The sequence below is a fragment of the Mugil cephalus genome, chromosome 3, assembly GCF_022458985.1.
Source record: "Mugil cephalus isolate CIBA_MC_2020 chromosome 3, CIBA_Mcephalus_1.1, whole genome shotgun sequence".
Lineage (NCBI taxonomy): Eukaryota > Metazoa > Chordata > Actinopteri > Mugiliformes > Mugilidae > Mugil > Mugil cephalus.
In genome coordinates this window covers 18144396-18157101 of record NC_061772.1, presented here as the reverse complement: position 1 = coordinate 18157101, position 12706 = coordinate 18144396, and the positions used below count along the sequence as shown (strand labels likewise).

At 40.5% G+C, this 12706-nt stretch overlaps 1 protein-coding gene across 1 annotated transcript; it reads left to right on the top strand.

Annotated features, from left to right (window-relative positions):
• The first annotated feature begins 9254 nt into the window (after window positions 1–9254).
• On the top strand, window positions 9255–11898 carry socs4 (suppressor of cytokine signaling 4). The gene is made up of 2 exons (XM_047581040.1): window positions 9255–9347; window positions 9944–11898. Exon 2 carries the CDS (start codon window positions 9964–9966, stop codon window positions 11149–11151), a length of 1188 nt encoding a protein of 395 aa, XP_047436996.1. The 5' UTR covers window positions 9255–9347; window positions 9944–9963; the 3' UTR covers window positions 11152–11898.
• The last annotated feature ends 808 nt before the right edge of the window (window positions 11899–12706 follow it).

The following is a 12706-nucleotide window of genomic DNA, read 5'->3' as shown; positions in this document are numbered from 1 at the left end:
GGAAGATGGAAGATGGGAGATACTGTGAGGATGCAGTGTGACGTTTAAGAGATGCTGGAACGAAATAAAGAGTTTTGCATGGTCAGATTAACATAGAAAAATAGAGCTGAAATTAATTATTTAAATGTTATGAGAATATGAAAAACTTTGAAATAGAGATAGTTAGTGCCTTTAATAAGTAGTGTTTCTGTACCATGATGAACTCTAAACTGTTTCTGTTTAAATGTCAGTTTACAGCTGGTTAAAGTCTGGGTCTATTTTCCTTTTTAAAGTAAAGACCTAATTACAACGGTCTTAAAAGACTGAGGCACATATCCTGTTAATAAAGATACGTTAATCTGGTTTAATGTGGAGGTGATAATTAATGGAAAAACCTCCTTGAGCAATTTTGCTGGGATGGGATCTAGAGGACAAGTTGGTGGTTTAGATGCTGTAATTACTGAAATGAGCTCACAAAGATCTATAAGAGGGAAGGATTTCAAATATTGATTAGGTCCTACACACATTTCTAATGCCACTGTATTTACATTGGACAGATGCCTTGAATTTCATCCTCTAACACCCAGTTTTCCTTACTACTGAGGGCTAGATGAACAACTCTTTGTCAGGCTGACTAAAGACCTGAAAAGAAATCTGGCTTATTTTTACAGAAGCTTGAATGTTGCTCTGTCGACTCTCCTACTGTGTTTGTTCAAAATATAAAACATCAATCTAAAATGAAAGATACCATGTGTGGTTGAGAAGTATTTCTCTGGCATTGCTTTCACCATGTCACCAAGTTGACCTCGACCTCTGACCTCTGACTGGCCGGAGGAAAGGAACTTCCTTCCTGGAATCAATACAGTGTCAGAGTATTGCACCTCTGAAAACCACTGCAACGCTCGGCACAGATCACAGTTAAGAATTCAAAGAAGATGTTAGTCACAGGAACATGACAGGAGGCTTCTGAGATCAGATTACCTTACGTGCAACTTACGTGACACAGCTTTTCTGTTCAGGTTCATGTTTCACGTGAACAACGGTGACTTCATCACCCTCACCTCTTGTAGTTTTCCTGCAACAATGATATTAAGGTAGTTTGAATTACAGGAAGCTAAAAAATGACATGAATAAAAACAGATTCAACACATGAATTAAAAGAAGCTATTCATTGCTTACAGTTATCTGTTCTTACTTACGCAAAACAGCCTATGATGTGATGCAACTTAAGAAAATACACACAAAGAGGAAACGCCTTCATCAGTGTGACAACACTAGCACCACAAATACTGCATGTCCACACAGCCCCAGCAAATACAAAAAACATGCTGCAGACATTTGCTTCTCATCAGCAGTGTTGGAAAAGAGCTCTGCTTTCACTGCGTTCCCTAATTTTGTCCTCCTACTTAAAAACCAGACACAAATTGGTTTAAAATCTAGTTCAATAGAAATGGCCCTGTACTGAGAATAAATTAATAAAACAACTATTAATCCAAAAATGTATGTTTGAAGTATTTCTGCACTAGAAACGTAAAGCCTCAACAGTGATAATGTCAGAAACACAAGTTTACCTTTGGACCTTTAAAGCAATTTAAATGATAAAATACTATTCATTTTCAGTATCAAAAATATACCCAAAAACACGACACACAAAGAGGGAAGAGGCATGTTGCAATGAGAAGTCACTTTAATGTCAATAACAAATTAGGAACCAAAAGAACTGCAGCCTCAGAGCAAAACTCATGGCAATATACCAGAAATGTCAAAACTAGAGAAACAGAAAACCCAAATGTGACAGAATTTGTACAATAGGTGGATAATATCATATGGAGGCAAAAATCAGAAAAGCCTTTATTGTCATTATATGCCTGAGACTTTAAAATATTCAGGTGGTTTTTAATGTTTTTGTGTTTATTAAGGAACTAGACGGATCTGGGGAAGAGACTGTTGAGAAGTATGCTGAGCTGTAACCCTCCACCCCAGAGGGCAGGAGGTCAAATCAGGCGTGGCAGGAGTGAGAGGAGTGCTTCCTTTAAAATAAATGTTAGGTAAACACCAAATAGTCCATCATCCATCAGTAAATAAAATAAAAGCAAGGATCGGTATTTAATCAGAAGGGGGGTGCGATGCTAAGGAGGTGTAACCAGATTCCCGTTTCCTTTGTGTACTTGCGATTTAGTGGCAGTAATAAGAAGTAATCGTGTTATCTTGTTGGGAGTCGCATCCTCTTCATCCTCTTAATATTGATTCAGATGCACAGCTGTGTCGGCCCGTCAGGGCGTCTTTACATGATGAGCTGATGGAGCGTTAGATGCTGTCGACTCACATCCCGTTTTCAAATCGCATTTCAGCTGCTTCCAGCCTCCGTTTGTTGAGTGAGGAAAGTCAATGAAATGTTTAATTTCGACACAAATATTCAACTTTTTACTGTATTGGTTTGATTGCGTATATTACAAGTAAATTACCGGACGCTTTGTCATAAATTAAATGACCGAAATGACCTGTGTGTATGAGTTTAGCTGAAACAACTAGTAGATCATTTTTTCCATATAAAAATTCTTATTATGTTTATTTTATCTTTGTAATTTAATAAAATAATCTTAAGTTTTATCCAGGATGATGTTTCAATTACACTGATACTAAGTATTTCCTACATTTACCTGATTCTACATATTAAGTGTACTTTTTCAGTGCATGCACTTGTAATATATTTTTATTGTGTGGTATTAGTATTTACTGAAGGACAATATGGGTGCAACTGAAGTAGTCTTTAAGAGCCCTATTTAAATGTTTGACCAAATTTAACCCTCAAAACTTTTGTCATAAAGCGATTAAATACGTGTGTAAATAACCACTGTTATCTCAGTCAAAAGTTTAAATAACATCATTGCTTTTTTATTCACGATCCTCATTGGATGAATTAACTCTCCTCTCACTTCTCATCAAAAGTCAAAATTTTCACAAATTTTTCTCATCAGCCATAACTCAACTGTGTTTATTAGCAAATGTTAATCTGCAAAAAAAAAGAGAAAGTACCAGAGAGTTCACTTTTTCGAAACACAACCACATTTTCTATAACTGCCACTGCAGGGCAATGCATAGATATAGGGTATGGTATATGCTACAGACATATTAACCAATATGTATATGTGTGTGAGTCCCAGAGAGCCCAGTGACCAACCTAGCTTAGGTTACGCTTGTTCTAATATGACGGAGCGGAGGAGCCTCTCTGGATGCACCTTGCTTGCGGGAAGCCGAGCGGCTGCAGGCATAAATAAATCCCCCCCGAGGAAAGTCGATACAGAGGCTCACATGTCCACAGCTGATGAATATCCAGGCCTGTCTGCTTCTTAATGGCTACAAAGCACAGTGCATTTGATACACACCAACATATTAATATAGAATATAGAAGGAGTAAGCAAAAAAGAAGGAACAATAGCAGCAGGAAGAAGTGATAAAGTCACCGATTTCAAAAACGTTTCGCAAGCATGTTTATGTGCTCATGGAAAAGTGTGATGAAAAGATAAAAAGTTTGTCTTCAGATTGGTTGAGAAAAAGGACTTACCATGTATATATATATGTCAGTGGTTGAACACTAGAAATGCTGTAGACCAGTTTCCAGTGGTCATCTTAAGCTAAGCTACACAACTGTTAGCTGCAACTTCCCCTGACAGAAATATTAGTATCAGTTTTTGCATTTACTTTTTACTCAAAGTAAATGAACACACAAAGAATAAAAACAAGAATGTAAAATACACAAGTTAGTCCAAATGTTATCAGTTAGCCTACTTGTAATGCCGTATTAGCAACATATTAGCTAGTTAGCTTTATTAGAAGTTAGGGAAGTTGTATATCAGCTGTAGAAACTTTACATCATAGTGACTATGTAGCTACGGTTAGCTGGAGGCAAAAGAACAAACAACCGGAGGCAAAAAATTAATCACTTGGTCGAGACATAGAATGTGAAAACGTCAGCAGTACGTCAACTAATGGTGAATAACCATTAATAAACAAAGTAATGCAAAATCAGAAGATTTTTTTCAAAGTTGATATCATAACTGACCCAAATTATCACACTGATCAACAAACACCAAAATAACAAATGAAAAAAGCAGCAACAATGACAGGCATTGTATTAAGAACATGAAAGGCCTAAAGGGTGAAAAAAAAACAACTGTATTGACTTTGAGGAAAATTGCTGAATATCCAAAAAAGAAAGGGGAAATATGTCTTAAAGTGGGATGTAATGAGTCCATAAAGTAAGAGGTGCAGGGCAGTCTTCTGATACAGATCAATGGAAACAACTGAGACCAGTGGAGCCAGAGACTCTGCGCTGATTCAATTTACCATCTCTGTAATTCACATGATCATTCTGCCTGATTGTAAACACACACACACACAGGAACAGAAACTATGGGAGACTGTTGTAAGGAAAAATTATCGTTTAAAAAATGAGACTGTAATTCAGTTTCTAATGGTAAAAATACATGGTACAGTCATTAATAAATAATTAGCATTCTGTTTACTCTTTTCCATAGAAATGGCTAAATGTCCTGAGTCATGGATATAAACGGTTACTCCTTTTTTTAATTTCGTCATCACAGAAAGGCAGAAAGACGTCTTTCAACCTTGTGAGACGCACGCTGATATTTATTAATATGCAGTGTCGGCTGGTCACCATATATTCAAAAAAACAAAAAAAAAACAAATTAAACTTAAAAGACAGTAGTTAGAGATCAAATGTTTATCAAATACCCATTTAACTAATAAGGAAAAATAATCTTTCTAGAATATCTCAGCATGATATAACATAATTGGTAGCGCTTTTTTTTTTTTTATAAGAAGGGGTGATGCATCGTTTAGTTTTTTTTTTTTTTTTAATCTGCCAACGATGAGCTCTGCCTAAAAGCTGTAGCTCTAAGTAGGTCCAGAGGTCCCCACTCGGGCCTCCCCACACTCCATCACTAGTCACACCCAGACTCAAAGTAATCAGTGTTCCCTGGTGTGCTCATATGAGCCAAGGCAGACATTTTTACTTTAATTAAATACTTTAATGCTTTAATTTACATTTGAAATGTCTTAAAGGTAAAGTATAACAGATTTTAAAAACTATATACCCACAGTGTTTGAATAAGTGCCTGGGTGTTTGTTGTGTTACCACCTCTGTGACAGGCCATTTGAATTCAACCTGCATTATTTAACATTGATTATTTATATATTTATTTATTTGGAAGTCTTTCAAAGAATCTCCTGATATTAACACCCTTTTAAAGTTAACGTGTTTACAACCAGCTTTGTTCTGTAATTTAACATACGCCCAAAGTAACACGAGCATTTGTTTTGGACCTGTTTCAGTTCAAATAATTATTATTTTCTGTACAAATCTCCCTTTAGTCTGTTTAGCCACCAGCTCACAGGGGAAATGTCTGACCCCACAAAAAACTAAAATTCAGACCCAGTTTGTATCAGAAGTAGTACGGGATATGTTTCAGCCAACAGAGAAATTAAAATGCCTTTGTACAGAACTGGATAGTCCTCAAACTAACCACGGCCATTTTGGTGGAAACAAATTCAACTCCACGGTGCTCAGATGACGTGTACGACTATGTTGCTGTTACTTTTCTGCCCAGCGCCACATAAAGTCTGCCCAAATGATTAGTCCAGCAGATCTTTGCAGGATCATAATCAGTCCCCGGCAGGGACTCCAGTTGACAAATTGTTGGTGCGGTAATTGGTTCATGTTACTAAATTCTGCACTGTGATGACACTTTTCTTATTAATATTTATCTCTCTTTCTGTTGTGCAGTAAATCGCCTGTATATGTTGGTGGGTACTGTACAGTGAGCTTTTAGAGCTTCCCGCCAAATCAGCTCCCTTATTTCGAACCAAAACTGTAAATTTGGAAGCTGGAAACCAAAAACAATGATCTGAAAGACAATTAAATGAACCTGCCGGCTCATTGTTAATGTTAAAATGTTGATTAGTTCGCAGACCACCAATAAAGAGGTTAAAAAAAAAAGCTAATCAAAATTATTTGGTTTCCCTGACCATGTAATCATGCATATGCATCTGTGTCTGAGCGAAAACAAACTGTAACACATGGATTTTGTAGTTTCACTCCCCATTTCTGCTCATCAATGAAAAAACTGTTACAGCCTTCATACAGAAATACAAACGGAGCAGCGTCTCCGTTCATTCAAAGCTGCATCAATTATTCATAAATGCCCTTGCCGACTGCACTGCTCCAGGGATCGATGCATCTGTTATGTGGACTGAGATGAGCCCCTGGTCGAGTTCTGGCTGCAGCAGGTTAATGGGCCGACTGGATTTCATCCACTGCTGGAGGCTCTTCCTGGACAAAACTCCTCACCACGACCCGTGGACACGCTTTAAGCGTACTTGCCCGATAGAAGGTTTTATGTTTCTGTGACTAATTCTTAAACATCTGTATGTAAAGTACGTATTGTGTGCTTCAGGGATTGGACCAATTCTATTTTCTTTGTGTATGCTGCTTCATAATTAACCGGGATGGTTTCTCATTTCATTTTTTATGCCGATGGCACTGATGACAGATAAACTTGCCTTTTAAAACGTCAGAAATACGAAACCTGAGTGCTTTAAGAAACTGTGAAACACATCCAGGGGAAACACTGGTACAGACTAAAGTCGAGGCGAGACCAGTGAGACAGGAAAGAAGTCCAAAACACCATAGAAGAAAAGAAAAGGTTCAAAACTCATGATTTCATAATTGATTTAGTAATTAAAGTAGTAAATAAAGTGTAGTTTTGTCTAAAATCATATTAGAAAATAACAGAAAACAAAATAAAGTGTATATTATTAACAGACTCTATGAAATAGTTTTTAATTCAAAATCTTTTTCTTTCTTTCTTTTTTTTTTTACACATTTTTCATCTGGTAAATTTGTCTTATGCCTAAAACTGTGAATGTGTAGTTGTGTGTGTCTTGCTTTTATTGTGTTGTTTTATTGTATAAGTTGTGGAGCCCAGTGTTAATATACTAACATTGTCCCATTGATTATCTTCCACTGCTGCAAAAACAACATATTTTTTTAGGCCACGTAACTTTTTGAGGGTTAAATTCTGCTGAGACCTTGTTTTAGTGTAACGGTTATGTTTAGGTTTGAGGTAAGAGGTTAGGAAATGGATAGTGTCAATAGGAGCGTCCTCACAAAGAAAGAAAGAAAGTGTTTTTCCTTAATCCATTATTCTACCCGGTCGTTTAGTGCTGCCACTCAGTGAAGAGTTGTGCGGTAAATGGCGAGTTTCTCAGAATCTGTGAAAGAGGCGATGGAAGTGTTGCCTAGAAACAGCAGCTTGATGTATTCAGATTACATCAGAAATACCCGATAGTCAAAGTGCTGCCTTTACATACTATTGTGATCACGGAGGTTTACACCTAAATAGCTGATGTTAATGGCGTGCTAACAAGCTACAGTGAGACAGTGAACATGGTTGTCAGCTATAACATTATTACCACAGAGAGGGGAAGTGAATGTCGCACAATATCTGGTTTTCTCGATTATATCAGGCGGCCATCTGATGCAGAAAATAGGACAAGAGGAAGGATGATTTGAGTCACTTTGAAAAACTAGATGGCTAGATGATTGGGTCAGATCACCACCACTGCAGCTCTTGTTCTTGGTGTTTAAATTCCCCATAGATCTCAATCTAGTCCAGCATCTGTGGGATGTGCAGAAACAACTAGTCCAAACCCTCGTGGAAACACTTTGCCAGTGGCAGCATTTAAAAGCTAATGCTGCTAACGTCCTGGTACAGATATCACACACACACCTTCAGACGTCTAGTGGAGTCCATGCCTGGTCAGGGTTGTTTTAGCATTGAAACAGGGACGTATTAAATATTGATCCCTGTCATATAGCATGTTAAGAGCATTTATACTCAAAGAATCATTATGACGGGTGTCTGCTGTCTTGTTTTACCCATTAAATCTTTATTCACACCATATCAATCTGCACCACAGAGGGCACAGAGGTGCATGAATGATCACTTTAGATCTCCTGGAGTCAAGTTTGCACTTTTTTTTTTTTTTTTGCCAGAACATGCGTCGCTTTTAACCTGCTCGGCTGCGTCATTATGTGAAGATGTATTAAATATTCAGCGAAGAGGAAGCTCAGCGCCACTACATTATCCAAGATGCCAGGCGTTTATTGATGAGTCTCCCTCTTCTGATAGAGCCGAGGGGGCACAGCAAAGAACACACACCAAACAACTGGGAGTAATATTATTTGTCTGATAGATGTAGTCTGTTTGTTTCATGAATTATAGATCCTCCGAAACGTCTGTGTCCAACTCGACACTGTGTGCATGACATCATCTCGATGGAGGGGTCCTTTCAGCAGCTCTTGCTGGAAGTTTTAACTGGGAAACTCAAGGGTCGGACGATCAATAAGTGAAGCTTTTTAAAGTGTTTGCTCGTTTCCTCTACTGGACCCAATCGTTAATTAGACCATCGACCACGGGCAGACTGCTGGTAAAAGAGATAGACTGACCCAGGAGCTCAAGAGAAAACAATAAACTGCAATAAACCAACAATATAAGCTTATTAATTAAAAAAAATATATATTTAAAAAACGAGAGGAAAAGAGGAACACTACAACTAAATTAACTCAAAACTTAAATTCATTAAATTAGTGTAGCTGCAATGGTTTTAATAAATATATGTTGCTTTGCGTATATTAGATTTTAAGGACTGTAAAATTTTTAAATACTGTTACTGTGTCAATCCAAATCTTGTTTTTAGTCTAAAATCCCTAGATTTGAGGTATCTGTGGGTTCTTGGAGTCTAGTTATATTCCCTCCTCTTAAAAACAAAAGAATTGTGCTTATTTTAAGAAAGACTTCTTTCATTTGAATACTTTTTACTTGTTTTTTTGTTTGTTTTTTGCATAATAAAACCAAAAGTTGCATCTGTGCCTACTAACCTTCTCCTGCGTTAATTATTACTCACCACTATAAACTTACTTTTATTCCTTAAAAATGGTTTAATAATGTAAATATAGATAAAGAGACAAAGAGAACCCATCTGATTGCAACTTGTCAATGAACGTGTAAAAGAGGATGCGAGGCAGGAGAAGAGGATGTCGTGCCCGCCATTAACCTGAGACCGCCCCACCCTCCCTTCATTCATTCGTCCATCCATTCAGACCCGGCCCTGGCCCTGGTGGGGAGGAAGCTGCTGCCCCCCTCGGGGACTTCGAATCGTAATTATATAGGAAGCAGAGCAGGCTGCTGGCTGTCAGAGGGAAGAGAGGCTGCGAGCTGCTCACACACGTCCGCTAATATGCAGTGGTCATGACATGGAGCTCTGTTTCTGAAACTGTTTGCGAGGTAAGATAATCTCTTTTTAATCTGCAGAGTTACTGACAACAGAGAGCGATTAGCAGCCCGCGATGTTAAACCTCCTGCTGCTCACAGTCTGTTCACTTCGATCAGACTGGGTGTTTGTGCATTGTCAGCGAGCATCTCTGCAAAACTCGAAACAAATTTCTGTGTAGATTCTAAAGCACTTTCTGCGTTTCGGCTGAAAGTGATCTGTTTCCATCTTCAGGCTGTTTCTGAACTCTGGGCTCTTAATTAGATTTATTGCCACTGGAGATGATCAGTAGGAGTCCACATCAGCCATGGGTTTGCACACGATTACATATCAGTTCTGCAAGAGCAGATTAAAGGCTGCTCTAAAAGGTTTTATTTTATTGTTAAAGAGTGAAAATCCAGTGTGGCTGTAATGAGTTTATGGCAGCTTTTAAGATCCCAAATAAAATGGTGAATCGTCCTAAAATGGTTGTTTCTTGGACAATAATCGAAGCATTACAAGATATTTTCAGGCTGAACGATTTGTGGTGAGAAAAAAAAAAGTTTTAAAAAAAGTCTTTTTATTCAGTTTCCCATAATCCTTTTAACCAATGGTCTGTTCTTTGTCCCAGAGGAAAAGCAGGAAGCAGACATGTCAGAGAAGAAGCCACGTGGCTCAGACACTCGTCCCAAATGTGGCCTCCGCAGCTGGAGCGCAGACAGCCACGTCTGGCGGGGGAAGAAACGCTCTCGGAGCTCTCGCAACGGGTCGAGCCCCGGAGGGTCCGAGGCGGAGGCGGCGGAGGAGCTGGGTGTGAGGTCCACGTCGTGTCCGAGGCGACGCAGGGAGAGGAAGTGCAGCTGCAGCGCTCTCGGGGACGCGCTGACGTGCGGGGACATCGACGTGGTGTGCAGGAAGGCCTTGTCTCGGCGGTCTTTGAGGCAGAAGTTTCAGGATGCCGTGGGTCAGTGTCTTCCCCTGCGCTCCCACCACCACCACCACCACCATCACCACCACCACCCGCCGGGCTCCTCGCGGCCCTTCTCGGTGCTCTTCTGGTCCAAACGAAAGATCCACGTCTCGGAGCTCATGCAGGACAAGTGTCCGTTCTCGCCCAAATCTGAAATGGCCCGATGCTGGCACCTGATAAAAAGTCATGCCGCCCACCCGAACGCCCTGAAAGACATGGAGGTTCCCCTGAAAGCCAGTGTGTCTTCTTCTACCTCCCCGCCACACACCCCGCTCTCCTGGGAGGACATATGCTGCTCCCCTGGGCCCGGGAGCACCAGCCTGGACGACTGGGACCCTTCTTGTCCTCACGGGGGGGCGGCGGGCAGCTGCGGCCACACTGACTACATCCTGGTCCCAGATCTCCTCCAGATCAACAACAGCTCCTGCTACTGGGGGGTGTTAAACCGCTTTGAGGCGGAGGAGCTGCTGGAGGGCCAGCCGGAGGGCACGTTTCTGCTCCGGGACTCTGCCCAGGATGAGTTCCTCTTCTCAGTCAGCTTCCGCCGCTACAGCCGCTCCCTGCACGCGCGCATCGAGCAGAACGGCAAGCGCTTCAGCTTCGACGTGCGCGACCCGTGCATGTACCAGGACCCCAGCGTGACGGGACTGCTGAGGCACTACAGCGACCCGGCCACCTGCCTCTTCTTCGAGCCCCTGCTTTCCAAGCCGCTGCCGAGGACCTTCCCTTTCTCCCTCCAGCACCTGTGCAGGGCCGTGATTTGCAGTTGCACCACTTACCAGGGCATAGACAGCCTGCCGCTGCCCCCACAGCTCAGGGACTTTCTCAGACAGTACCACATTAAGTGCGATGGGGCCTGTGCCATGTGAATGTCCGAAACTCATAAGACAGGCCAAACAAAGGCACCTTACGCCGGCACCTTTGAAGTTTAAGGATGAAGAAGAGTCAAGAATGTCCGTTGATCGTGATGCGTCGACGTTTAAAGCAAAAATGGACAGGACGTCTCCTTCAGTCTTACAGGCTGTTTAAAACTTGGATTTATTCAGTCGAGCTCACAGGATAAGAAAGGAGTTACTAGAGATGACGGAGACACTCAGAACTGAACAAAAAAGTTCTAAAACAAATCAAGTGATTAAAATCACCAAGACATTACTTCTTTTCCCCATCATGTGTGCACCTTTCCTGGCACACATGGAGAGTAAAACCTCTTGTCGTGTTTAATCATGACATTTCCCTGCATAGAATCAGGTACAGAGACTCCATATGCATCAAGTATACATGATTAATTAATCAATAACTTTTCTTTCAAACAGATGTTTAGACATCTCTGTAACCTTTTACCTCTCCAGTGTGCTTCTGAATATTTGTCTTCTAGACAAAATAGTGCAAAACACTTTCTTGCATTCCTGTCTGCAGCCACAAGATGGCGTCACAGCTGCACCAATCGCCACTCGGTATTTTAACATCAACTGTGCCTCCCCGTTTAACTGTTTACATGCTGGAGGGGAGTAAGCTACAAAGAATTCCCTTCAAAGTATGTGAATCACTTTGATGGCTCCGATTTATATTATATTCACTACACTGATGCACAAACCAATAAATGCTATTTAAACTGAGTCTGTAGTGTGACGCTATCAGTTTTTGTTTTTTATTATTATTATTGTTTTTTCTTCCTGTCATCTTTGGAGCATTTTAATGGTGATGCACAAGTCAGGCCTAAAACACGTCTGTTCACGCTGCAGCTGAGGGATGTGTCGCACTTAGACAAGCTAATGATATGGAAAATGCTGCCTTTGAAATTATCGCTGCGAAAACAAATCATTCCGCTCGCTGCAAAGGACACCTCTAAATGTCACAGCTTCAAAACCGGAGAGATAAGGGCATGAAAAAGGACTGTTTACTCCCGGAACTCGAGAGGACTTCAGATTTCTCAATTGATCTGCGTCTCATTGTTCCTCTCTGTCCAACAAGCAGAGGGAAAAGAATGCCCCGAGGTGCACAAGAACAAAATGTGCATGAAAATTTTTATTGTAAGGTTTCAGGCATAAAAGGTTTTCTTTAGGGTCTCTTTTTTTACATGTTGGTGAATATTTTCCTCACTGTTACAGTTTCGAGCGGCACAGTGGTTTGGTGACTGGGCTCCAGCTTATCCGTGCCCCTCCAGAGGACAAGCAGTTACAGAAAATCAATGAATGTTGCAGTTTTTGTTTAGATATCAGCGATTATAGCCTAGTTTGCAGAGTGACACTAAGGATTTGTTACATACCTGCAGGAAGAATGTTCTGTCTCAAAATACAACCCCAACGTGATGAGTTTCAGGTCTCAAAACAAGACCACATGTGATTAAAGCAGCAAAGGAGGAAATCAGGTTTAATCAAGACCAGGGTGAATGGGCGGGTCAATAAAACTTCAGACTTATAACAT

Excerpts from the sequence above, each read along its gene's own strand:
- socs4 (XM_047581040.1), top strand. The coding sequence starts at position 9,964 with ATGTCAGAGAAGAAGCCACGTGGCTCAGACACTCGTCCCAAATGTGGC.